At 50.9% G+C, this 26,036-nt stretch overlaps 1 protein-coding gene across 7 annotated transcripts in view; it reads left to right on the plus strand.

The window, feature by feature from the left end:
- SYT6 (synaptotagmin 6) overlaps window positions 1–26,036 on the plus strand; it is a 66,142-nt gene that overhangs the window by 11,593 nt on the left and 28,513 nt on the right. For 5 of the 7 annotated variants that reach the window (XR_002316718.2, XR_002316722.2, XM_070463891.1 and 2 more), the window contains exons 2-3: window positions 1,243–1,591; window positions 2,915–3,470. Coding sequence is in view for 5 of the 7 variants with exons in the window: in XM_070463891.1 (XP_070319992.1) it covers window positions 1,243–1,591; window positions 2,915–3,470 (905 nt within the window). In the remaining 2 variants the exon portion in view is untranslated. The remainder of the gene's footprint in view (window positions 1–1,242; window positions 1,592–2,914; window positions 3,471–26,036) is intronic. The other 2 variants (XM_020908245.2, XM_020908250.2) reach the window with 1 other exon arrangement.

The raw sequence follows: 26,036 nt of genomic DNA on the forward strand, positions 1-26,036 counted from the left end.
TGTGATGATGACAATGGTGACGATGGAACTGCTTGATTTTTCAGTCATATGCAAGCCAAACAAGCCTCCTCTGCTGGCTTGTCTACAAGTGACCTTTGTGCAAACCCGTTGGTTCAAGGCTTCCTGATGTCACAGAGTAAGACGAGGCCTTGAGCTCAAAGGTTCATTCCTAAAGGTGGGATGGGGGTAGGCGGGCGTGCTTAGTAACTTCTCCCAGAGAGAGGCATCCTTCACAACTCTTCTGGGGCAATGGACATCCTGCTTGGGGCAGAGGGTGGGACAGTGAGTGCCCGCCTCTGAACCAATCATGACAGTCAAAAATACCAGTGTCACAGCAGAGCTCTCACACAGCCGCAGGAATGGGCACAAAGGACAGCTACAGGAATTGTTTGTGTTTACCTCTGAATTAAACTGTGGACCAGATTCCAACTTGGTGTGGTGTGTGCGGGCTCAGTCATGCCCAGCTCTGTGCAACCCTGTGGACTGCTGCTCTTCAGGCTCCTCTGTCCATGGGACTTTTCCAAGCACCAATACTGGAAAGGGTTGTCATTTCCTTCTCCAGGGAGATTCCAACTTCATACAAGTATTTGTTGAGCCTACTATGTGCACACTTCTGGGAATACAGGAGAAGCATTAGACCTAATCCCCACCCTCAAGGAGATTATGCCTGATCTCGTTCACTTCAAGTCAACCTACTCACTAATTATTAGCTCCTGTGGTGGGCGTGGTGGGCTTGGGGTGAGTGAAGAGATTGAAGTATCTCAGCCTGGGGCCCCTGGCTGCCTCACCACCTGTGGAGGGAGAGAGCTGTCTGCAAAAAACTACTCTGCTATAAGTCTGGCCATAGTAACAGTTCTAATAGAAATTCAAACAGCATCCAAATGTGAACGCTTCACGAATTTGCACATTTGCTTAGGCTGCTATTTAAATTACTTTCCCTTCCCTGGGCACATGCCAGTAGGGAGTCGGGGAGGCAGCCCAGGTGCTCCCCAAGCTGGCGGTGGGGGGAGGGGCGAAGCTGGAGAAATCAGCCTGAGGTGAACAGAAGGCTGCAGATACTTCACAAGTTGGATGTGGAGCACTGACCCTACACCATCCCTCCTCTGCCTGGGCAGCCTTCTCATGACCACTCTTTTCTCTTCTTCCGTCTCTGTCCCTTGTGTGTGGTCCCTCTTTGAACACCCTTCCCGGCTTCTCCCCACCTCTGTCTGTCTCTGTCCCTCCCTGCCTGGCTGAGGGCAGGCACCTCTGTCAGCCTCCTCGCAGTGGTAGTTATTGTGTGTGGCGTGGCCCTGGTGGCAGTTTTTCTCTTTCTCTTTTGGAAGCTGTGCTGGATGCCCTGGAGGAACAAGGAGGCCTCCAGCCCCTCCTCTGCTAACCCCTCCCCGGAGGCCCTCCAGAGCCCCAGCTCCAGAGGCAACATGGCGGACAAGCTCAAGGACCCCCACACCCTGGGCTTCCTAGAGGCGGCTGTGAAGATCAGCCACACGTCCCCAGATATCCCGGCCGAGGTGCAGATGTCCGTCAAAGAGCACATCAAGCGTCACACACGGCTGCAGCGACAGACCACAGAGCCAGCGTCATCCACCAGGTGAGGGGTGGACCCCTCCCTTCCTTACCTCCACATTCCTCAATCCCATACATGAATGAGATTCCAGCCTGTGAGGACCAGAGACCGGAAATAATCATAATGCGTATTCTGGTTGGAGAATATGTCAGATGATGTCTTCCATGGTGGGTGATCGGCTTGGAGGTGGCCACCAGGAGTGACTTCAGGAGAGGGGAACCTTTGAGGTGGGGTGCTGTGCAGGTGGTCCACCCTGAGATGTGTGTGGGTGGGAGGTGTTGGCTTGTCCAGAGGGAAAAGAATATGCAAAGGTGCAGAGGCATAAAAGTTAATGATGTGTCTATGTCTGTACCGCCTCTGAGATGGAGTCTGCAGTGTGTGAGAGAGAAGCAAGAGACTCCTAACATTTTGAGGAGAATAGCCTTTGACAGAGTTCCCTGCCTTACAATAATTGTATACATGACATTCTTTATCTGAACAAACAAAATGACAAAAAAACAACCACCATGTAATGACAAACATGCTAAATTCAGAAACTTTTAAAAGATGTGGAACATGCACGCATTGTATTTATTAAAAATTGGGGGGCTCCTATGGATTCCCAGGTCCAGGATCCCAGCAGACCGGCCAAAGGGAAGCAGGCCCGGTCTTCAGATTGAAAACCAGAAATGGTGCAAGTGTTGGGTCACATTTACAGAGTTTGTTTTTTGACATCAGGCAAATTGCTCATTTTCCTAAGCCTCAGTTTTCCCAACTGTAAAATAGGGCCAATGATGCTGATAAGGTTGCTGTGAGGAGCCAATATAAGAATCCATGAGGTAATAAGAGCTTATTATATACCTGGCTCTGTTCTAAGCACTTTGTGTGTATTCATTTCATCCCCACAGCAATCCTATGCAATTGCTACTTTTATTTTTCTTTATCTTAGAGCACAGAGAAATTAAATAATGCGTCCCAGGTCATGTAGCTAGAAAGTGGCAGAGGGAAAGGGGGTGATGATCGTGGTGGTGATGAAGGAGTGCTGTAAGGAGGGTGGGAAAGGATGGTCCTTCTAAATAGGGGAGCTTATTTAATAGGCGAACCAGAGTCACCTCTACCAGGAAAGAAACCTAGAAAGCCAGAAGCAGAAAAGCAGGGGAAAAGATAATGATCACAATGGCTAACATTTACTAAAGCTTGTTATGTACCCGGCCCCATTCCAACTACTTTACATGGATTAAGACATGCGCACAAAGTGCGGCAGAGGGGTCAATTAGCAGGAAGTAAAGGGGGGGGGGGGCCCTGAGCCATGTCGGCCTGCACCCCTCTCTCCCCTCCCCCGACCTCACTCTCTCCCCCCTCCTCCAGGCACACGTCCTTCAAGCGCCACCTGCCACGGCAGATGCACGTGTCCAGCGTGGACTACGGCAACGAGCTGCCCCCAGCGGCGGAGCAGCCCACCAGCATTGGCCGCATCAAGCCCGAACTCTATAAGCAGAAGTCGGTGGATGGGGACGATGCCAAATCCGAGGCCAAGAGCTGCGGGAAAATCAACTTCAGCCTGCGCTACGACTACGAGAACGAGACCCTGATTGTGCGCATCCTGAAGGCCTTCGACCTCCCAGCCAAGGACTTTTGCGGCAGCTCCGACCCTTACGTCAAGATCTACCTCCTGCCCGACCGCAAGTGCAAGCTGCAGACCCGGGTGCACCGCAAAACCCTGAACCCCACCTTCGACGAGAATTTCCACTTCCCAGTGCCCTACGAGGAGCTGGCCGACCGCAAGCTACATCTCAGCGTCTTCGACTTTGACCGCTTCTCCCGCCACGACATGATCGGGGAGGTGATCCTGGACAACCTCTTTGAGGCCTCTGACCTCTCCCGGGAAACCTCCATCTGGAAGGACATCCAGTACGCCACAAGTGTGAGTACGGCCGGCCACGGGGGCCTCTTGAGGGTTTATAGTTCTGGATTTGAGTGGATGTGTCCCTGAACCCCTGAACCCCTAGAGACAAATGGGCCTCTGCCCTTCAGGATGTGAAAGGGGACCCCAACTCATAGTCCAGCCCACCCCGGGGAGAAATCCTTGCACTGGGCCCCAGGTTGGGGGGGTGAGTGAGGAGGGAGGTTGAGAGCAGAGCTCTTAAGTGGTTGGGAAGGGAAAGAAAGGTAATTTGTATCTATTGCTTCTGATGCATCTTCTGCAGTGGTGTCCTCTACCTGCTAGGCCTCAGGACTACCACCTATAATGTATGTCTTTAATCATGGATGAGGATGGGGTCAGGCCTGTAGACTGACTCAGACAGCAGCATGTACCAAGGGCTTTGATGTGTACTAGAAGCCTGGCACAGGCGATCAAGGACAGGCTATATTAATCAGGATAAACCAGGTTATGCCGCAGCAACGAATAATCCTAGAATTTGGTAGCTTAAAGCAGCCAAGATGTAGTTCTCGTTCATGTTACGTGTGCTTTGCAGCTTGACCAGGGTTCCATTCTACCTTGCCACCAAGTTTACAGAGGCTCCGTTTTGACCCCGTGCTCCTAGTTACCACTTCAGGAAGGAGGGGATGTGGCAAATCATGCACTATTTCTTAAAGCTTCCACGCTGAAATGACACACGTCGCTTCCACTCACGTTTCATTAGCCAAAGCAAGATACATGTGACTCCTAATATTAAGGGGACCGGGCAAAGCAATCCTACCACACGTCCAGAAGGGGGACTGGAAGTACTTAACGACCAGAACTAGAAACTACCGTGGCCCCTGCTCTCAGGCCCTGCCTGCCTGGGCCATCTAGAAGGTGGTAGGGGAGGAGGCCAGCTTGAGCTGGCTAATTCACACACTACAGAGGCAGATGCTGGGCTCTTCATGATCAATTAGAATTAACCAGGAAGGTTTCAAGGCGCACAAGGAAAGGATTATTAAAGAAGCAATGGGAGTTGGATGCGGTTAACCCGGGAAGACTTCTTGGAGGAAAAAGTCAGGCACTATTTTGAAAATGAGTAGGGCTTGAGTTGGCTTTTAAAGAGGGGGGTAGGTTTGGCACAGAGAATTAAGAGGGCATCTCCAAAACCCTTGGGTCCAGTGTAGACAGTGTTCTCCAGGGCCCTGGGTGGCTGTTGAAGAAGCTGTGTAATTGCATCCCACAGATGTAGGTGTGGGATGTGCCTCTCTCTCAGTCCAGCCAGGCAGCTGAGAGCCCTGAAGGGCTGTTGCCATCAAATGCCAATGGCCTTGTGTCTGATGTCTTGAGCGCCAGGTGGTTGAGTGTCCCCTGGGATATTTCTTTCACTATTTCTCTGGGTGCAGACTCTCCCACTCTCTGGGTGGACAATCAATGCTCAATATCTATGTACTGAAATTGTAGGAGAGAGGCTGGGAAAATCAACCCCACTCTGGTGGGAAAAGGAATTGAGAGAAAGCTTGGTAAGGCTCTGTTTCTGCTCCGGGAAGTCTCTGGGATAGCCCATTCTCCTAGCTGGTGCTCACTTTGGTCCAGTTTGCTATCCCAGCGCCTCCCCAACTTTTGTTTTCCTGAAATGTCACCCCCAAGAACACAGAACAGCACAGGCAGGAGGGCTTGCAGACGGGGCCGGCTGGAACAGCAGCTGCGCGCCGGCCCCAAGCTCAGGAGCCCTGCTCTATAAATCACTGAGAAGTGTACCTCCGGTGCAGCTCTTCCCTTGCCGTCTCGAGTGGCAGCAGCTTCATCATGGTGACTGTACAGGTAGCGAAGAGCGGCTTAGACCTCCCTATACCGAGGCTGAGGCCCAGGGGCTCAGGGAGAGAGAGGGGTGGGGGCCAGGGGCTGTGAGGAGCAGGGCTCAACTCAGCCCTCTGAGGAGCCTCCCTTCTCCTCCCCGGAGACCTCCCTTCAGCTCCAGGCACGATGGACGCCCTCATCCTGGAGCAGGCAGTCTGCGCTCAGGGATGCCCCTCACCTGAATGGTAACTTCCTAGAATTCCGTGGCTGTCCCTACCCTCGTCCCACACCTCTTCCCCAGCCCAGCTTGAGAAAAAGGACAGACCCTCACTATCCTCATCACCCTCAGTCAGTACCATTATACTCCTCCTCCATCTTCTCTTAAGCAGGACCCCGTGTGAAGCACTGGGGAGCAACGGGGGTCTGGGATAGAAGACAGCCTCTTTGACCCAAAGCAGAGCTTGAATTATAGAGACATGAAATGTTCATGCAGTAGCTAGTGATGCAAAGTAGCAAATAATGTGAGAGGTTGTAGGATCTGAGAGTTAGGACAGTCAGAGACGGTTTCTTGGGTGAAAGAGAATTTAGCTGTGTGGGGAGGGATTGGTACACATAACTCGATATGCAAAGAGGAGGGGAAGCATTCTAGCCAAGGGCAGGAGGAGTCCGGGACCAGGAGTTTCCAAAGCTGAAGGTGGGGTGGCTTGCTCATACGCCCATCTTGCTCACAGTCTGTGGGACGAATGTTCTGTCTGGCGAGGCCACCAGGGCCCTCCTTTCTGCAGCTTCTCAGCAGGTTGGCTCTCAGGGGCAGTCTCTTTATTCTGGGGGGTGGGGGGGGGTGAGCATTCAGGCAAAAGAAGGGAAAAGGAAATAAAGGGCTGGTGCTTTTGCCTGAGCTGACTCTAAAATTGTAATTACATTGAGGCCAGAGAGGCCCAAGTCGCAGTGACGGGGAATGATTGAGCACTCAGTGTCAGTAAAATCCTGCAGCCAGTGCCAGGGGGGCCGGTGCGGATGAGCCCAGTCGGCTCCCATCTCTCCTGCGTGCCAGATTCCTGCTGGATTCCATTCCTAGAGTTGCATTTTGGCCTCAGCTCCTCTAACCTGCAAGCTGGTCCCTGAATACACCTGGCATTTCTGCCTCTTGCCTTTGCCCCCAAGATTCCCTCTGGCAGGCAGGCCTTTCCCCCACCTCTCTGACCCAAACCAACCCGCCTTTGAAAGCTTCCCCCGAAGTCCTTCCACTGTCAGAGCAGTCACGCTTGGATTTATTCTCTGGCTCCCTCAGTTATACACCAAATCATATTCTGTCTTGCAAAGTCCTCTCAGTGGTTTAGGAATGGTTTGTGTCCCACATTTGACTTTTTTATTTTCCCTCAGGGCTGAGCGTGTCATTTTATGCAAACGTAAGAACTCAGCACCTTCTTGCTGAATGACCAATGGCTTAGTTAATCCAAATAAAACTACATATTGGTGCACAGGGAAAGGATTATTAAAGAAGCAGTGAAGTTAACCTGGGAAGCCTTCCTGGAGGAGAAAGTCAAGTAGTATTTTGAAAATGAGCAGAGCTAGGCATGGCTCTGCATTCCTTCAGAGTGATGGTTCGGGTAGATGGCTTATGTCTGGAGTAGCAAAGAAATGAACCAGTCGGATCAGGTGACCTGGACTGAAGTGGAGGGTCAGTGACTCACAGTCTGGTAGAAGGAGATGCCCTGTGAGAAGTGGGCTGGGGAGGCTGCTCTGAGGTCACACCAGTCTATGAACACTGTCCGCTTGTTGCTCCTTGCACGCGTGGGGAGGATCAGGTGCAGCCCTAGCAGGTAGAACCAGGCAGGTTCCTTACTTTAGTCCCTGCCCCAGTACTTAAGGTGGTTTAGAGTAGCAAAGCCTGGAGCATTTGTGTTGTTTCCTTACAAGCACTGAACATGGAGCTTCAAAGCTAGTGAAGGGAAGGTATGCATCCGATTAGGTGAGCTTTCTTCATCACAAACCCTTAAGGCCCAAGGGACGCTGGCCTCAGCACCCCCAGGTTGTTCTGGGCGAAGCTTAGGCTGTAACAGTTATCCCTCCCCCTCAACTGGAGGCTGAGAAGCAGGCACAGCAGACGTGCTGGGGCCATCGGAGCCCTCTTCTGTTCCCTGGAATAAAGACGCTCAGGCTGCCACTGAGGCTTCCCCCTGTCGCTGGCTTGACTAAGGTCCCCTGGAGGTCTCCTGGGAGTTCCCTGTGGTTTGCCATTTTTCTCTCCACCCAGAACTTCCATTGGCTGAGATCATTCTGCTCTTCCCTTCCCCCCCTCCAGCCCCCAGTCTCATTATTTCTATATAAAGCTGTGGATTTGTCATTATAATAGAGCCACTGTCACCAAGGTTTGCTAACGTCTCTGTAATCTTGTAGCTATTGCTACAGAGGCCTCAGACCCCAGCGCACACAACTGTTCCTGTCCCCATTCCTGCTCCTTCATGGAGGCTGTAATTGGGGCCATAAATATGTGCCATGCTTGGTGGTGTTAATGGACTTGGCCGTCTTTCTGCCTTACTGGGTTCCCCATAGGTCAGAGTGAGCGTGTGTGGTCATGTGCGTGTGCATGTGTGTGTATGTGTGAGTGCATGTATGTGTGTGTTTTGGTGGCAATGCAGTACTCCATAGGTTATCAGGGAGCCTGGACTCAGTCTGCAGGGGGGAAGGGAGGCCTTGTGTGGTGGAACAATCTATTCTCTAGCTTGGAAATGAGCAGAGCTGCGTACAAAGAGCTCAGGCTTTGGTACTAGACAAACTTGTGTTGTATTCTAGCTTTTGCACTTTCTGGCTTTGAGACCCTAGGGACATTGTCTAAACCGTGCCTCAGTTTCTCCATCAGGAAAGTGGGGGTAATAATGGTACCTAGCTTGTATTATATGTAGTCAATTAAATAAAGTGGTATTATATGTAGTCAATTAAATAAAATGCACAGATGCCAAGGGCAGCCCTGTCACAGGGCAGCCTGCTGAGCTCCACTCTTCCAGTGCCTTTCTTCTAACGCAGCCTCCAGGGCACTATTTATACCACCCCCAGGTCTGAGCCCCAGCTTTGGTCCGGACCATCTATTCCAACAGGTGGTTGGCTATTATTAATTCCTATTTTATTTACTTCTCTCTTTTATGTATTGTCCTACCATGAGTTCTCTGTGTGACCTTGGGAAAATGACTTGACCTCTCTGGGCTGCACTTTCCTCAGAAACCAGTTTCAAAGTTATGAGATTCTGAGATTTTCAGCTTCTCCCATAAAGAAGAGATTTCAGAGCAGAAAAACCCAGTGCGCAGGAGTGTGGTCTCCCTAGTAGAGGCCTAAACCCCGGGTTGATGGGCCACTGGGCAGAATTCCCTCTTTTCAGTGTCAATAAGAATCAGTCCTCTCTTCAAGCCCCTGGGAAATGTCCTCCAGGGAGTTGCTACCACAAGCAAGGCCCCGTCAACAAACTGTCTGCCTCCTTTTCCTCCGAGATACAGTCCTGCACCTTTCAGGTCCCCCATCTACCAGTTATTAATATGCAGGTTATTACTTGAGTTCCTACCAGGAGCCAAGAGCACAAGCAACTTTATCACATTTCATCCCCACCATAAGCCTTATTACTGTGCCCTGTATGTAAGTAAAGAAACAAAGGTTGCAGGTTCAGTGACACCCACTATCACCGAGACAGTTTGTGGTAGAGAGAGCCTTCAGAAAGTCCAGGCCTTCAGCAGAGCCCACGTCCTGGCACGGCTAGAGGGGAGTAAGTGTGAATATGTTGCTCCTTGGGCAGAAGACAGACCCTGAAATTGGGCAGCTCGTCAGGAAATCCAGACGAGTGTCTGGTTTGGAGTTTTCTTCGTGACCTGGTTCATTCCTCTTGTTCCAGGGGACTTTTGTGCTGACACTTGGATTCTGTTACCATCTCCCCAGTGTTCTTCCTATGGGCACTGAGTTTGACATTCATTCCTCTTTCAGTCAACAAACACGGACTGAGTGTCAACTCTGCTGTCAGTTTGATCACTGAGCACATGTTGTGTATAGAAGCCGGGCTGGGCTGTGGAAAGGATGACAAAGAAACAGCCCAGCTCCTACAGCTTAGGCTAATGGGAATTGTGTCCCGTGACCCCCCTGCCAACCTCCCATCCCTCTCACACAGAGGGCATACACTTGGGGACAGAGAGATTCAGACGTTCACAAACAAAATTACCCAAGCTGCCGTACTGCAAGCCGTAAGCAGAAATGTTGAGGAGAGATGGAGAAAAGAAATAAGAGTCAGACGAGATTGGTTTGGGAAAGCTTCTAGAAAAAGAAAATGCTAGGCCAGGCTTTGATGGCAGTGAAAGAAGAGAGTATTAAGAGAGAGTCAGAGGGAAGGGAGTGTGTTTCTCTATTTTCTTTGGATTGGGGGAAAGATCTAGAAAGAACGTCTCTCGCATATGGTGGGTTCTTCTTTTGGTGCAGTAACTACTTGTGGCGTAATTACCGTGTACCAGACACCAGGCTAGCCCGGGGGATATGAAAACTTCAACTCGGTCCAGTCCTCAAAGCTTCATAATCATCAGATTGTGATCCCCCATCAGATGGGGGATGTAGGAAGGCAGTTCTCTTGTCCCCGGGGGACATGGCAGGTCCCAGTGTGTTGGTGAAAGACTGGCCTCCTGGAATGAAATTGCTTTCCTTGCCAGAAAAGAGTTAGTTGCATCCTTTTCTCACACCCATGTGCTTGAGTCCAGTGGGATCCAGGGGTAGCTTATAAAAGGCCTTTTCAATTAGAGTCAAAGAATCTGCAAAATTGATTCACTGTGACTCATTCAATCACCCTGGGACAAAGCCTCCCAGATACTCATTGACCAGCAGTTTGATGCAACACCTTCGAAGTGCCCACCTTGGATCTCAGGCTCCTAGTTCTACCCTGGCCAGGAGGGAGGGCAGGAGCAAGAGGGAAGCATAATGAAATTTCACCCACATGTCTTCAGTAACCTCTTAAGAACTTATTTGGGTCCAAGAATGCTGGGTATTGAAGGAAAAACATGGTCCTTATTTTCAAGGAGCTGACGGTTGGGTGGAGGTTTCAGAGCAAGTAAAAATGTAACCAAAAGCACACTATTTAACTTGGCGTGAAAAGGGAATGGGGGAAGACAGAGGTGATATTGAAGCTGGACAAGTGAGGGAGTGGAATAGGGGATGCAGATGGCGAAAGAGAATTCAAGAATATGATTTGAGTTTGGGGAACAGTCACAGTCAAGAAGAAAGAGGAGAGGGGCCAGCAAAGGATACCAAGCAGGAAGAGAGCACAGAGAAAAGAGAACTGAGGACAGCCAAGGAGGGACAGTTCAGGAATTGTTCACCCAGCGGTGATTTCTTCAGGCATCTGCAAGGTATGAAGCACAGTCCTGGACATTGCGGATGGTTGTTGCTATTCAGTCGCTAAGTCGTGTCTGACTCTTTGTGACCCCATGGACTGCAGTGCTCCAGGCTTCCGTGTCTTTCACTATCCTGGGGTTTGTCCAAGTTCATGTCCTTTGAGTCGGTGATGAGATCCAAACATCTCATCCTCTGTAGTCCCCTTCTCCTCCTGCCCTCAATCTTTCCCAGCATCAGGGTCTTTGCCAATGAGTCAGCTGTTCACATCAGGTGGCCAAAGTATTGGAGCTTCAGCTGGCAAACCACTCAGGTATTCTTGCCTGCAAGAACCCCATGAACAATATAAAAAAACACTGTGGATGCATGGTAAATGAAGCCCCTGTTCTCAGGGAGCTTATACCCTGGTGTGGGGAGACAAATGAGTAAGTGAGATAAATAGTATGTTTGAGAGTGGTGAATGTGAATGGCCTGGAGAAAATAAAGCCTGGAAGTGTGGTGGGGCGTGTTGAGTTGGGAGGATGGCTGGAGGAGAGGTCCTGCGCTTGCGTACTAAGCTGATCAGTCGTGTCCAACTCTTTGTGACCCCATGGACTATAGTCCACCAGGCTCCTCTGTCCATGGAATTCTCCAGGCAAGAATACTGGAGTGGGTTGCCATTTCCTTCTCAGAGGATCTTCCCGACCCAGGGATCAAACCCATGTCTCTTATGTCTTCTGCATTGGCAGGTGGGTTCTTTACAACTAGCACCACCTGGGAAGCCCAATCACAGTGTAAAACAGGTTAGTCAGGGGAGATATCCCCAAAAGGAGGCCAGCTGAGTAGGCCTGAGAGATAAGAGGGAGAGAGCCAAAAAAAAAAAAAGAAAGAGGGAGAGAGCCATGCAGAGGTCCAGACAGAGAAAATGACAAATGCACAGATCCTGAGGTGGGAGAACACCCAGCTTGTTCAAAGAAGTAAGGATTCAATGTGGCTGAAGCAGAAATGGGGCTGGGGAGGAGAGAGAATAAAAGATGAAGTGAGAGGGGGAAAGGGGCAGGAAAAGTTCATGGAGTTCCACAGTCAAAAGTTTAAAAGCATCACTAGGGCTGACAGGTTGGAAATAGACTATGCAACCAGGGCAAAGACAGGGAAATCCACTGGGAAGCTGTTGCCATGAAAGAGAGACAGTGGTGGCTTGGACATTGATGGGGGTAGAGATGTAAGCTGTTCTTGATTCTTGATGTATTTCGAAAGCAGAATTAGCAGCATTTGCTGATGTATTGTGTGCAGGGTCTAAGGTGTAGAGAAAGAAGAATCAAGGTTGTCAGCCTGAGCAACTCAGGAGGGAATTGCCATCAACTGAGTTGGGGAATTCTGGAGGGAGAACCCATATGAGGAGGAAGATCTAAAACTCAGATTTGAACATGTGGTAGTTGAGATACTTTTGGGATATCCAGGTGGAGGTGTTGGATAGTAACTTGGATAAAGAATGTACCAGAAGAGAAGCCTTGGCTGAACAACTCAGTATATTGGATATCAGCATGTAGATGGTGTTAAAATCCATGATGTTAGTTGAGATCCCAAATTTAGAGAAGAGGAAAGACCCAAGACTGAACCATGGGACACTCTACTGTTTATACCTTTGGGACCATGAGGAAAAGTCAGCAAAGGAGGCTGATAACCAGCAACCAGTTAATTAGGAGGAAAAAACCAGGAAAGTACAGTTTCCTGGGAAACCAAGACTGTGTCCAGGATGAGAGAGGGAAGGATCCACAACATCAGACCCTGCAATAGATCAAGTTAGATGCAGACTGAGATGTGACCATTTTGCTCAGCATCAGCCTGATCAAGAGCTGTTGGAGCCCCACTGGAGATGAGGTCATTGGTGGAAGATTGGGACATGGTTGTATGTATCATTTTAGGGGAACTCTTGTTTTTCATTTATGTGTCATTTAGGGAAGTGAGCTCTCAGTGACTTGGCAGGCTGGTTTTGCAGTGTGCATGTATGTATCTGCCACACTTAGGGAGAAGTGGGCTGGAGCTGGGGGGAGTGGGTGAGCGGCCCCAGTCCACTCAGAGCAAATCAGGCCAAGACAGCACATTGCATCAGGAATTTGCAGCAAGGCTAGGTATCCCTAGAACTCTGCCTTGAATTCTGGACTGGACTCTTGCAAGCAGGACCAAGCCTGGAGAGAAGCTGAGAGAGAGAATCTTCCAAGAGAGGTGCACAGGGCAGATCAGGGTCCCATGGAGGCTCCAGGAGGTGTGAGAGGAGCAAGGCTGGGCCTGGCCCCGGCTGCCCATCCATAGCCATGAAGACTGCTTCCCAGGCCCTCCAGTCAGAGCTGCGCTGAATAATGTATGAAGCCAGCCAGCCCTGCCCACTGTTTCGGTGGCCTGGCCCCTGTGAGCCCTGGTTGTGCCCTCCTGGCAGCCTGACGCCAGCCTGAGTCAGAAGCCCCCACGTGGCTGGGGCTGCAGGCCTCACTTGTTTTACTTGCTGCTCAGCTGCCTGTCTTGGCTAAAGTTCACTTGCCCCCACACTCACTGGGGCGTGGCCTCATTATCCTCGTTATTCTCAGGAATGCTGAGTTCTCCTGTACCTCCACCCTCAGGCCATGGTTTGTTGTTGTTCAGTCTCCCTGTTCTACTCTTTGCAACCCCATGGACTGCAGCATGCCAGGCCTCCCTGTCCCTCATCATCTCCCAGAGTTTGCCCAAGTTCATGTCCATTGAATCAGTGATGCCATCCAACCATCTCATCCTCTGTCACCCTCTTCTTCTGCCTTCAATCTTTCCCAGCATCAGGGTCTTTTCCAGTGAGTCAGCTCTTTGCATCAGGTGGCCAAAGTATTGGAGCTTCAGCATCAGTCCTTCCAATGAATATTCAGGGTTGATTTCCTTTAGGATTGACTGGTTTGATCTTGCTGTCCAAGGGACTCTCAAGAGTCTTCTCCAGCACCACAGTTCAAAAGCATCAATTCTTCAGCTGGGGGAGGGGCAAAAATGTCCAGACCAGATCCCCAAACAGCTGGTTCCTTCAGCGCCTGCCAATGTAGAATGCAGCCAGCCAGCATCTCTCCTCTGAGAGTGGAGGAGAGGAAGGGCCTGGTTGCTTGCCTCCCTCAAGGATGCCAAGTGATGATGGGGAAGTCGAAGCCGGGAGTGCTTTCCCTGCTCCAGAAATAAGACCTGCAGCCCTACCTCCTGAGCTCTTGTTCTACTTCGGGAGGAAGTAGGAAGGGGGTGCACCAGGGGTCCTACCATGCTCAAAGCTCAGGTTCTGAGAATGTGACTCACCCCACAGGCCCCAGGTTCCACAGCCAATGTGACCTTGACTCTTCTGGGAACTACTGAAAGGGCCAAGGCTCCTCTACACAAGGGTTGCTGAAAAGCCATCAAAAACACAGCAAGGGAGAGAGGCGGGGCAACAAGTCCAACCCACAGGCAACAAGTCTTTTCTGGGGAGAGAGGGGACAGAATCCCAGAATTGCTGCAGGGTCCCCACACCGCAAGCAAGAGCTCCAGACCTGCAAGTTGTCCCTTCAGCAGAGGTGATGGCTGCACCAGCCTTCCACAACCTCTCGCTTGGGTCACCTGGGACCAGTAGCCTTTCTTGGGTACATGGGGTTAAAGGTTTCCCAGTGGGGTTGGAAAACAAAGCTAATTGGTCCAGACAGGGCTCTGACCCAGTTATAAGCAGAGTTGCTCAGTAACCGCTCCATTGGCCTTGGGTGTTCTCTTTCAAGTCATTTCTAAACTCAGCCTTTCACAATAGGTCCATCTCTGCAGCTTCAGATGAAATGGCCTTAAGAGGCTGCCAGAGGCTCAGAACTGTGGAGACAGTTCCCTTCTCACCCTAGCATCCAGACAGCCCCAGTGCCCACTCTAGTCAGCTGCCCGCAGAACCCAGCTTCTACAGGCAACCAGACCACAGCCCTGTTCTGCCTCCCTCCTCTGCTGGTACCTTGCGATAGCTCCGTGCTGGCTGGGCTAGCGGACCCTGCCCTGCCCTGGCCCCGTGTGCTCCTCATTAGTATGCTGTGCATCTCAATGGTATAAACACCTAATCTTCCCCTTACAAGAGAATGAATGGGAAATCATTAGGCAACAAGCTCATGCATCAACCAAAATTTATTCTTCCAACACTGGTGCATTTGATGTGCTTCCCCCAACCTTGCTGTGCAGAGCACACACTTGTCTTGCGGCTTCTACCACCTGATAACCCACAGTGACATTTTCTCCTGGAGAGATATTATTTGGCCACCAGCTTCTCAGGTGGCACAGTGATGAAGAATCCATCTGCTAGGGCAGGAGATGAAAGAGACTGGTTCGGTCCCTGGATTGGGGAGATCCCTTGGAGAAGAAAATAGCAACCCGCTCCAGTGTTCTTGCCTGGAAAATCCCATGGACAGAGGAGCCTGGTGGGCTACAACCATGGGGTCACAAAGAGTCAGACACAGCTAAGCAACTGAGCACAGACACGCAGGGAAGCAACAGGCAAACATCCCCTCTGGACACTGTCAAGGACGTTCAGACCACAGGATTCATTCCAGAGGAAGGGATTACAGCGAGTCCCCTAGATCAGCTGCAGTCCAAAAAGACTCAGATCACTGGGTGTAGCCATGGCTAGAATGGCAACCAGCCGGGAAGAATTGGGGCCGTCCCTGAGGGGTGTCTGGTTTCTTTGGTCCCTGGTGTTATGACTCTGTTTTCTTGAGGACTTAGGGAAAGTCAGAACTAGAAAGGGCCTCAGAGATAATCTGGCCCAGTGTCTTCCTGTCACAGATGAGCAAGATGAGACCAGAGAAATCACAGAGCTTGTCTGGGGCGGCTCCGTGAGTCTGTGCAGCTCGGGACCCCAACCTCGGTCTCATGAGACCCAGCCTTATGCTCTTCTCACTGGCTTCCTTGTCTCTAGGCTTTTACAGGGAATTCTCTTCCCCTGGCTATTTCACTCATTCCCTCTCCCCTTCCCTCCCAGGCCTCTGCCCACTCCCATCTTCATTCTGTGCCTGTGAGCCTCTCTGTCCTGTAAGGGAAAGGGCCAAGACTTGGAGCCCAAGGCATGAAGTTCAAAAGGCACAAAGACGACATTCTTTCTGCCAGTTAGTCTCTTCCACGCAGGAGACTCCCAGTCTCTACTGGGAATGGAAATAGGCAAACCAACAAGCAACGTCAGCAAGAAAACCAAGGAGGAAAGAGAAGCTATAGACCAAAGAGCCTCAGATCCTAAGCCAACTAACCCCTGACCACCAAGTCTCCCACCGCACATACGTATTTCTTCCTAGGAGAAGGAAGGAAACAGAGCTAGCTGTAGAGTCTAGGTCAACCTTGCCCAAGTGTTAGCATATTTTTATGGTGTTTCATTGTCAGCAGCAATGTAGATGACTGTGGTCTCTTCAGGAGGCAGCCACCTACTACAATCCCCACCCCCGCCAACCCCATGCCCATCTGGCTCTCATTCATCCTCATCAATCCACCCCTGTAGCTGTGTTTTCCTCTCAGGTCTGAATTGACACCTACTCATTCTCCATGAATGTTTAATGCCTTCCTTTCTGGACAAAGTCTCCGAGACCTTGAGGGTGTCTCTGTTGTTGTTCAGTCGCCAAGTCATGTCCAACTCTTTGCGACCCCATGGACTGCAGCACGCCAGGCTTCCCTGTCCCTCACCATTTCCCGGAGTTTGCCCAAGTTCACATCCATTGCATCAGTGATCTCTAAAGACGGTCTTTCTAGGGCTGCAGCAAAACTTGGGATGAGAGTTGTCCATGGAGTCCACTTGGCCTTGGGAATTAGAGTAGAGAGACAGTACCCGGGATGGGAGGGACTGAGCAGGATGTTTAAAAGCCCATGCCTCTGAAGTGTCCCTCTGGCCAACATGGCTGGAGTCACCCAGTCTTGATGGCCTGAGAAGCACCAGCGACTGCTTCAGAAAACTCCCTGTCTTCCTGCCGATGCTCTGGACTTAGAGCAGCTTGGTGCTCAGGGAGGGCACCAACAACATCCTTAACAATGAACCTTGTTTCTTTAGGAGCTGTTTCCTACTGTGATCAGAAATCATGAGTCTGAGCGTGTGTGTGCCCAGTAGGAGGGAATCGAGGTGAGATAGGGCTGGATGAGAGAACTAGACTCACAAGATCACCGTCTGCGTGCAGAATTCCAATTGCAGGTGGAAGCAGGGCATCAGCTGGGGCCTCTCTGTCTCCACATGCCGGGCTCTAGGTGCTTATATTTAATCCTCACTGCCACCCTGCAGGGCAAGTACTGTTATTATCTGGTTTCCAGACAGGAGAACTCAGGCAACCTGCTCAAGGTCACAAAGCCAGTGGGAGGCGGAGCCAGGAGTCAAACCGGGAGCGTTGGCTCCGCTGAATGTGTTCCTAACTCTCCTCTTTGTTGCCTCAAGGCTGGCTCTGGGAGGGGAGTGGTTGGGAGGGGCCCTCCCTGAGAGCCTGCCTCTTCCTGGGATGGGGACAGCAGTTGTTCTCCTAGTCCCCTCTGGCTCTAATTTCCTGCCTCTTCTGAAGGGTCCCGCTCTTGGCCTCTTCTTTCATTGACCTGGTCATGGGATGCAAGCCTGGCTTCACCCCACCCCAAGTTACACAAAGTGAATAGCAGCGCTCTGATCAGAGGTTTGTTCTTGTGGGAACTGGATGTCTCTGCCCCATTGCCTGATCCATGGCCACCTGGGGAGGCTTCAGGGGGCACTTGCCCCCCGAGGTTTTTCCTGCCGTGCCTCCCATAGAATGCCTGCATCCATTAGCTGGCTGGCTCCTCCCCACCTTCCCCAGTTTCCCTGCCTCTGTCACAAATAAACCATGCCCCTCTTTAAACTGCCCTAGGGAATTTAGTTCTCTCTAGCTCTAAGCCCAGACTCAGTTCCAGCCCCGTCTTCAAACATTCAGAACCAAGAAGGTGTTCAAATAAATGATGGACCACCTTCCTCACAAGTGGTGGGACCTGATCGGTATATTGTTTTTGCAGTGTGGAAGGCTCCACCCTCCATAGAAGGCAATTGTGGTTTTAAGTAGCGTTTGTTGCCTCTTGTTACCTAAGAATGGCTATGGCCATTGGCCTTCTGCGAGCTCATAAAGGGGCATCTAGGGCCATCCCTGTATATGCAGGAGAGGCCCTTCTTTGGGGAGTGCAGATGAAATTGCTGCCTGAGATGGGAAGTGGGACTCACTCTCCATCTCAGCCCTCCTAGTTCTGCAGTAGGCTGAGAATGAAACCACCCTGCCCACCAAAGTGAGGCCTAAGAGGGAGGCCCCAGTTGGTAGGAGAATGGGATGAGGTTTCAGTCAAGAAGGATACAGGCTCTTAGGAGTACACAGACAAGTATCCAGAAAACAGAGAGTGCTGCGCACCAGAAATGGGCAGAGAGCTGCCGGGGAAGGGCCTGAGAAGTCGTCCCAGCCCTTTGGGCCTGGAGTTCGGTGGTGAAAGATTCCGAAAGCACCCTATTCGTGTGCCGTTGTGTCCTCTGTGGTTATTTCTTTTGTTCACCGTTAGCATTTGGAGAAGTTCTTTTTCACATTGCCAGGCTGTCTCAGGGATGCGGTGGGGACCAGGAGTAGGCCAGGTTGGGGTCTACACTTGGGTTGGAGCTTTAAAGAGAATGAGGAAAGGGCACAGGGCAAAGACGACACTCTCTCTGCCACAGTTAGTCTCTTGCCCACAGGAGACTCCCAGTCTCTACTGGGAGTGGAAATGGGCAAAGAAACAAGCAAAGTCAGCAGGAAAACCAAGGAGGAAACAGAAGCTGTAGATCAGAGTGCCAACTAACCCCTGACCTCCAAGCCTCTTCCTACACATACGTTTTTCTTCCTGGGACGAGGGAGGAGACAGAGCTAGCTGTAGAGTCTGGGTCAACCGTGTCCAAGTGTTAGCCTATTTTTTATGGTGTTTCTGTATCAGCAATAATACAGATAAATGTGGCCTCTCCAGTAGGCCTCCCCCTACTCCACAGCAAACCCCTGGCCAACTCCGTCCCCATCTGGCCCTCATTCATCCTCATCAGTCGTCCCCTATAGCCATGTTTTCCTCTTAGGACTGAACTGATTCTCATTCTCTACTCTGAATTCTCTACTCATTCTCCATGATGGGGCAGCTAGTCCCAAAGAAAAAACCCAAAGAGGAAGATGGGGTAGCTTGGGCTGGGGAATAAGGGCGGTACTGCTTCAGGCTAGCCCTTTCCGGAGTCCTTGTGGGAGGAATGGGGAGCGGGGTTCCCCCAGCCCAGCCCTGTAACAGCACTGGCCTGGGGCTCCTTCCCCCGGGGCCCAGTGAGTCCACCTTCTCCGAGAGCCTTTGGTGTTGACTCATATCCCTGGAGTGACACATTGGATCATGTGGTCAGATCAGTCCAAATTCCAGAGAGAGAAAAACAGCTCTGGTGGTGTGTCATGAAAACATGAGAAGTTGGGGACAGGCTGGCTGTGTGACTGGAGGCACCTGCTTGAAAATGCCTCCCCCACACTGTCAGAAACCATCTCCCCCTGAGTCACTCCCCAAGGGGTCCTGCTAGAGTGACAGTTCAGGGCCCCCCCCCCCAAGCCTGGCTCCCCAAGACCAATGCATCAGACTAACTGAGAGTTAGCCAGCAAGTGAAAAAGCAGGAGGAAAACACACAGAACAGTTAAGTTCTGAGCACCTGGAGGGCAGCGGGGAAGGGCAGTGCAATTAGGACGAATTCTGCAGCCCGCGTGCTGTCCGGGAAGGCAGACCCTGCAATTAGGAAGAATTCTGCAGCCCGCGTGCTGTCCGGGAAGGCAGACCCTGCACAGGCATTTTGAAAGTTGGGGTTAGCCCTCTGAGGTGACTTTTAAGAGAAAAAAACAGGGGAACAAACTTTCTTCTTGCTTCTGGGCCATTTTGGTAGGCGTAGGGAGAGAAAGAGCCCCGAGAAAAAGACAGAGAGCAACTGCCTTTGTAATTCCAATTCCTGCTGACAGGGCTTTTTTTTTTCATTAGTAAATCCCATCCAAGGCTGGGCAGACACCCAGCTCTCTTTCGAAAGTGAGAGTTCCCAAAGGAAAAATATTCCCCCAACCCAATTTGAGCAGTGTTTACCAGAGAAACTGGCTGAGCAACTTGTTTTCTCTTGTGTGAGAGAGGAAGCAAGAGTCCCCTGACTACCTTGGGTCTGGTCGGCAGGAGCTGGCCTGGTCTTCCCTGGGCCGGACCTCGGGCAGCCCTGCACACACACACAGTCACACACTGTGTCCCTCAGACACTAGGGACCCAACAAGGGGCATCTACCCATTCAATCTTGCTTGATTGACTCTTGTCACCTCCCCTCTGAGGACTCCAGGCCCCCAGAGAGGGACATCTTTTGGTTGCCCTGAGAAACTGCATTTGGAAAAGAAAAATTTCAGGAAGACCTTGTGTCCCAAAGATCATTCAGCTTGTGACATGCCCATATGGGTGACTGTAATAAACCCACAACTGCTTCTACATTAGACTGTCCCCCACAAGTTGAGAAGCACGGATAAGGATTATCTCTTCACTTCTGGGGAAGCCAAGGCATGGATGAAGGTGCAGAACTGTTCAAGGCCACTTGGTCAGCTCTGTTCTGTCAGTCAGGCTCCAAGAGGCTTCTGCAAGGCATTTGGCAAACACGGGGCCAGCCTGCAAGAACCTGCAGGTCAGCAGGACTTGGAGTCAGGAAACCAGCGTGTGAATCCTGCCTTTGCCGTGTGGCCTTAGACAAATCACATCACCTGTCTGTTTCCTCATTAGTAAAATGTTTGAAATAGCCTTTATTTCACAAGGTTGAAGTGAACTATCCATGAGAAAGGGCCTCCAGAGGTTCTCGCCACAGTTTATTGTTCCCATGTCTAACAGCAATACCTAACATGTTTATAAAGCGTGTTCCAGGTATATATCTCATTTAATCCTCTCAACACAGTAAGAAATCAGCATTTCAGTTTTATAGATGAAGCACACTGAGGAGATTCCCTGGAGTCAGTTTGAAAGTGGTAGAACAGAAAACCAAAACTGAGATCGTTTTCTTTAAAAGCTGCACGACTGTAATATATTTTACCATTCCTTGCCTCAAGGCAAAGCATTATATTCTTGTTTTAGATATTCTGGAAAATACAGAAAGCCACAAAAAGAGAAATCCAATTCACCATAAGCCCATTATCCTGAGATAACCGCCATTAACATTTTGATGAAATCCAAAATCTTCCTATTACTTAGAAAAATCACACGAATGCAATGAGGGGCAGGAACGCTGTGGAGGCTGAGAGAGGGTTGATACATTGTCTGATTTAGGCCTGGAAGTTTCTGAGATGAAGATTCTGGAGGAATGCTGGCCTGAAGGGAAGGATGTGGTGTGGAGAACAGGAGGAGGAGACTTATGTGAGCAGGGTGGAGGAGTCGAGGGTGATGACAGACCCAGGAGTCTGGTGCCCCTCCCACACCTCCAGACCTGCCTTCTCACTCCGGACCATGGCCACTGCTCATCTTTGTCAGTGAACCCCGGAGCTGCCTGGTGAGGAGTGGTCTCCTCCTCCTAGCTGATGAGATTGGACCATCCTGGAAGACCCTCAAGGGGAGACCAACAACCTCACGGTGAACACTTGACCTTCTGGGGTCTGGGGGTGGCCCTGGCGATATCATTAGTCCTTCAGTCAGCTGGCTTCCTAGTGACCAGAGACCTGGGGACAGCCTCCAGGTAAGGGCGAGGTGGTCTAGCACAGCTCTAATCCCACCACGGCAGCCTGGGGCCCCTCCGAGAAACCCACCCACAGCTCTGAGTGTCTTCCCAACACGGAGGCCTGGGTCCCAGCCAGCCAAAGCCCCTCACAAGCCTCCGGGTCAGGTGCCCCGGAGGCCGGGATCCCATCTTGTTACCATATTAAGAACAATATTACCAATAAGTCCACCTGGACCTGACATAGCATGATTGAATTTACAAAGCCCTTTTGCACACATTGTCTCATTCAGTCCTCAGCAAGTCTTTGTAGGGACATTATCCTAATTCTGCCGATAAAGAAAATCAAGCTGAGACAGAGTGAATTGTCTGAAGCTTGCACAACAAGCACTATAAACTTTCCTTTATTTGTGTCTGTCATTTTGTGTTGCTCTAAAAGGATTTAGCTGGCTTACAATACCTATGATATGATTCAAATTAAACTTAAGATAGCATTCAAATGTGGCAAAAAAAAGAATGAAAGAAAGTCAAATGGAGTCCAAGGAGGCCACTACCCAGAACCCATGCCCCACCATCCGAATGCTGGCCAGAGCCTACTCACACTGGGCCTGGAAGCATTCTAGCAGCTATGTGAGAAAGGAAGCCTGGTCACAGAGTTCTGTGTCCATGAAATAAATATAAACCAGATGCTTGAGGAAAACAAAGCTACTCCGGCTCCTGGGACAGGAGAGAATAATGAACAACATCACAGGGACAGTTCAGAGCATGGTCTCCAAATTCAGAAACCTTATGAATACCTCTGGGCTTCAGTTTCTTCATTTGCAAAGTGGGGGTAATCATAAGACCTAGTTCATGAATTTGTGGGGCACTAAATGAGGTTCTTTTTAAAAGATTTATAAAAACAAGTAATTGAGAAAACAGATGTAAAGCACTGTCACGCACTGCTTAACCAGGGCTCCAGAAGCATTAGAGGAAACCAGAACACCGGGTAATGAGTGGAGCTATATGATTCCTGAGGACAACCTTTCGGCAAACCAGCAGGGTTTGGCACAGTGGATGAGAGGCGCAGCACTCTGGGGTCTGGCTGCATGGGTTTGAACCACATTTCTCTTCTCTTTAGCAAAGTGAGCTGGTTAGTATCTTTGTGATTATCTCTCTGCTTGCTTCCTCATCTGTAAAATGTGGGTAAGACCAACCCCTGATCTATAAGCCCAGAGCTCTTAGCCAAATACCCAGCACGCAGCTAGTGCGTGATGAATGTGAGCTATGAGTGGCATCTTGAAGGCTCTTCTTTGTCATCCTTACTGTGGTAGAGGTCTGCAGTCTCTGAAATCCAGGGTTCTCGACTTTCCACTGCCACCACTCAGTCTTATTTATTTGTACATCCCCTGTGGTCTTTAGGGCTTCCCAGGTGGCTCAGTGGTAAAGAATCCGCCTGCTAATGCAGGAGACCTGGGTTTGATTCCTGGGTCTGGAAGATCCCCTGGAGTAGGCAACCCACTCCAGTATTCTTGATTGAAAAATTCCATGGATAGAGGAGCTTGGCGGGCTACAGTCCATAGTGCTGCAGAGTCAAACATGACTGAGTATGCAATATGTGTACATGCTGTAGCTCTTAACCATGGCCTTCATCCTGCAGATGCTTCTTTTATACATGTGGAATCAAATTGGAAAGCGAGAGACGGGGGCATTGAAGAACTCCAGCTAGCACCAACTGGCCACCCAGCCTTTCAAAGCCTCCATTTTTTGATCTGTAAAATGAGAAGGGATCTTTGTAATATCCAAGGCCCCTTGAGCTCTTATATTGATTAAATCACAGAGACTTCTTTACTCTCAAACTGATAATTGCAGTAGTTGCAGAAGGTACTTGGCTAGGAATTCCTTAAGAGACCCAATTCCCACCCTAATCTCTAAGAAAGGGGTGGGCTAGAACCAAGTCGTGGGTGACCTGCAGAGCCCTGGGCCATGTGGATGGTGGTGAACAGAGGTCCCAGAATCAGTGATTTCCCATGGCCTGGCCTGGAGGGAAGGGGCCTGGGCTGGCCTGGGCATGTCCTACCACCTTGAGAAAGAGTGGCCTCTCTGACACAGATAGGAGATGGAGCTGTCTGGTAGGAGGGGGAGGCTGATGAGGGTCGGGGGGAGGAGGAGGTGAGAGGATGACTCTGCTCTGTGTGGGAAGCAGGGAAAGCTGGGCAGTGACTTGGATAAGGAGCCTGAAAGTTGGAGGGGGCAGCGGGCAGGGAGTGTGTCCGGGGAACAGCAGGCCTCCTTGTCAGCAGCAGCAGCCACATCAGGAGAAGCGAAAACCCTGGGGATGCCCTGAGGCTTGAGGGAGTATGGCCTTGCCTTGATGCCAGGCTGGCCTCTTCCTGAGCCTGGGGGCTGTTCAGGCTCATTCAGTGCCAAGAGGCAGTCCCTCTGGGAGAGGGAAGGAAGGGTTTGAAAGAACTTCCCCTGTGGAGCTCGGGCCTCGCCGGTGGTGGCCCTTGTACGGGGTCAAGCAAGAGCCCCGGCTCCGTGACCCCCTCCTTCCCACCCCCGGGGCTGCCTCCCAGCCGGAGCCTTGCTCTTTGGTTCTGCCACTGGGCACTCGGTGCCTGGAAAAGAGGAAATAACCATTAGTGTCACCTGCTCACCAGTGGGAGACATTAGCTTCTCTGCCAGAGCATGCGGCCTGTAATTTTTGGAGGAGTTACAATAATGGAGCTAATCTGGTGTTTCATCATTATGCGCCTGGGTGAGCAGCGGGGGAGGGGAGGCCCGAGGCCTCAGGATCACCTCCCAGCACAGAGCTCTGTGCTTCCTCGGGTATCTTTAGGGGTCATGGAGCCAGGCTCCCTCCTCCCTTGCCCTTCTCTCCCACCAGTAGCTTCTCCTTCCAGAGGTGGATTGTCAGAATGCAGCTTGGAGACCACCAAGGCCAACCCCAGCCAGACGCACGTCCACAGCAGGACAGAGCAGGAAGGGAGCCGAAAGTTGGAGGAGGGGTATGAAGGGCCTGGGGCTTTCCTGGTGGCTTGGATGGTAAAGAATCAGCCTGCAATGCAGGAGACCTGGGTTCAGTCCCTGGGTCAGGAAGATCCCCTGGAGAAGGGCATGGCAGCCCACTCCAGTATTCTTGCCTGGAGAATCCCATGGACAGAGGAGCATGGCAGGCTACAGTCCATAGGGTCATGCAGAGTCGTCAGACATGACTGAATCAACTTAGCAAGCAGCCCTGCGTGAAGAGTCTGCTCTGCACTAGACACCATCCAGGGGGTTTAAGTGCACACGTCTGTTCATCTTCATGGTTAAGCCCATTTTATAGACGAGAAGGTTAGGTCATCTGGTATGATGCTTTCGTTTTACAGCTGAGAAAACTGCAGCTCAGGGAGGCCCAGTAACAACGTGTAGGCTGTCAGAGCTGGCATTTGAACCCAGGCCTCCTGGCTCCAAGTTCAGTATTTGTTGTTCAGTTGCTCAGCTGTGTCCAACTCTTTGTGACCACGTGGACTGTGCCATGCCAGGCTTCCCTGTCCTTCACTATCTCCTGAAGTTTGCTCAAACTCATGTCCATTGAGTCAGTGATGCCATCCAACCATCTCATCCTCTGTTGCCCCCTTCTCCTCCTGCCCTCAGTCTTTCCCAGCATCAGGGTTTTTCCCATGAGTCAGCACTTCGCATCACCCCTAAGTTTATCCTGTTGCTGGGGACACATGAGCTGGAGCCTAGAGTCCAAGAAGTCACCCACAGATGCCCTTCCATGGTGCCCCACGTCTTAAAGATGCTGCTGGGTGGGGAAGCCCTGGGACAGGAAGAAGAAAGAGGCAGCCTGCCAGCCAGCACAGCTTCTCTTGGGCCTTGAAGCCAGGAGCTGTGGCCTCTGAAATCCAGACTAGGAGATGTCCTTGTTCCCATCCTCCACCTAGGAATGCGCCCAAGGCAACTGCTCCTCCTCCTGTTGACTCAGACATCCAGAGAGCACGCGTGGCCCCTCAGCCCACCAGGTGGAGGGCCGTTGGCTGCCCCAGTACCGCAGGAGAATGAAAGATTTACAGCCCTTGTGAGCTTACTGCACGTAAGTCTTGATTTTTTTCTACTAGCAGCTGGCAAAGTCTTCCTTGTGATTTCCTCATATGCCTCCAGATCAGGGGCTTAGAGCAGCTGCTGCATAGGGAACCACCTCTGATGCTTGTTGCCAGAGAGGGTTAAGCAAGTTCAATGACATGCACAGCTATGCAGCTGGAAGGCAGTAGAGCAGGGATGTGAACCCTGCCCCAACCCCATGCACCCCCCCACTGGGTTATTGGTGCTCATTCCCTTGTCCCGGAATTTCCCTGCCCTCTGGTTGGATGAAGAGCCAGGATCTCAACTTCCCACCAGCCCAGCGATCAAGAGTTTTTTATTGATGAGTACTGTGGGTCTAGAAGAAGGCTGCTGAAATGCCTGGAAACTTTAGAAGGCCAAGGACCCTGGGTTTCTCAGTTTTAGAGAAGGGAAGGCAGTCAAAACTGATACTGTCTTCAAGACTCTGAAGGCATAATGGCTGTGTTATGATGAAATAGCAAGGGAGGGCATAAATGATCTGGGAGGCAGGGGATTGGACATCAAGGAGAATTTTGAGTTCCAGGAGGATGCAACGCTGGAAAAGGTGATAGTGAGATTTTTTTTTTTTTAAGAGACCACAGTTGTTAAATTTGATGTGGTCCTGCTTGGGAGCTAGGACTGGGTGTGTTGACCAATCGCTCATGGTCTCTTGCTGCCTAGTGACATGTGATTGGGGCTGTCTTGCTCCTATCCACAAA

Source organism: Odocoileus virginianus, unplaced genomic scaffold, assembly GCF_023699985.2.
Source record: "Odocoileus virginianus isolate 20LAN1187 ecotype Illinois unplaced genomic scaffold, Ovbor_1.2 Unplaced_Contig_8, whole genome shotgun sequence".
Lineage (NCBI taxonomy): Eukaryota > Metazoa > Chordata > Mammalia > Artiodactyla > Cervidae > Odocoileus > Odocoileus virginianus.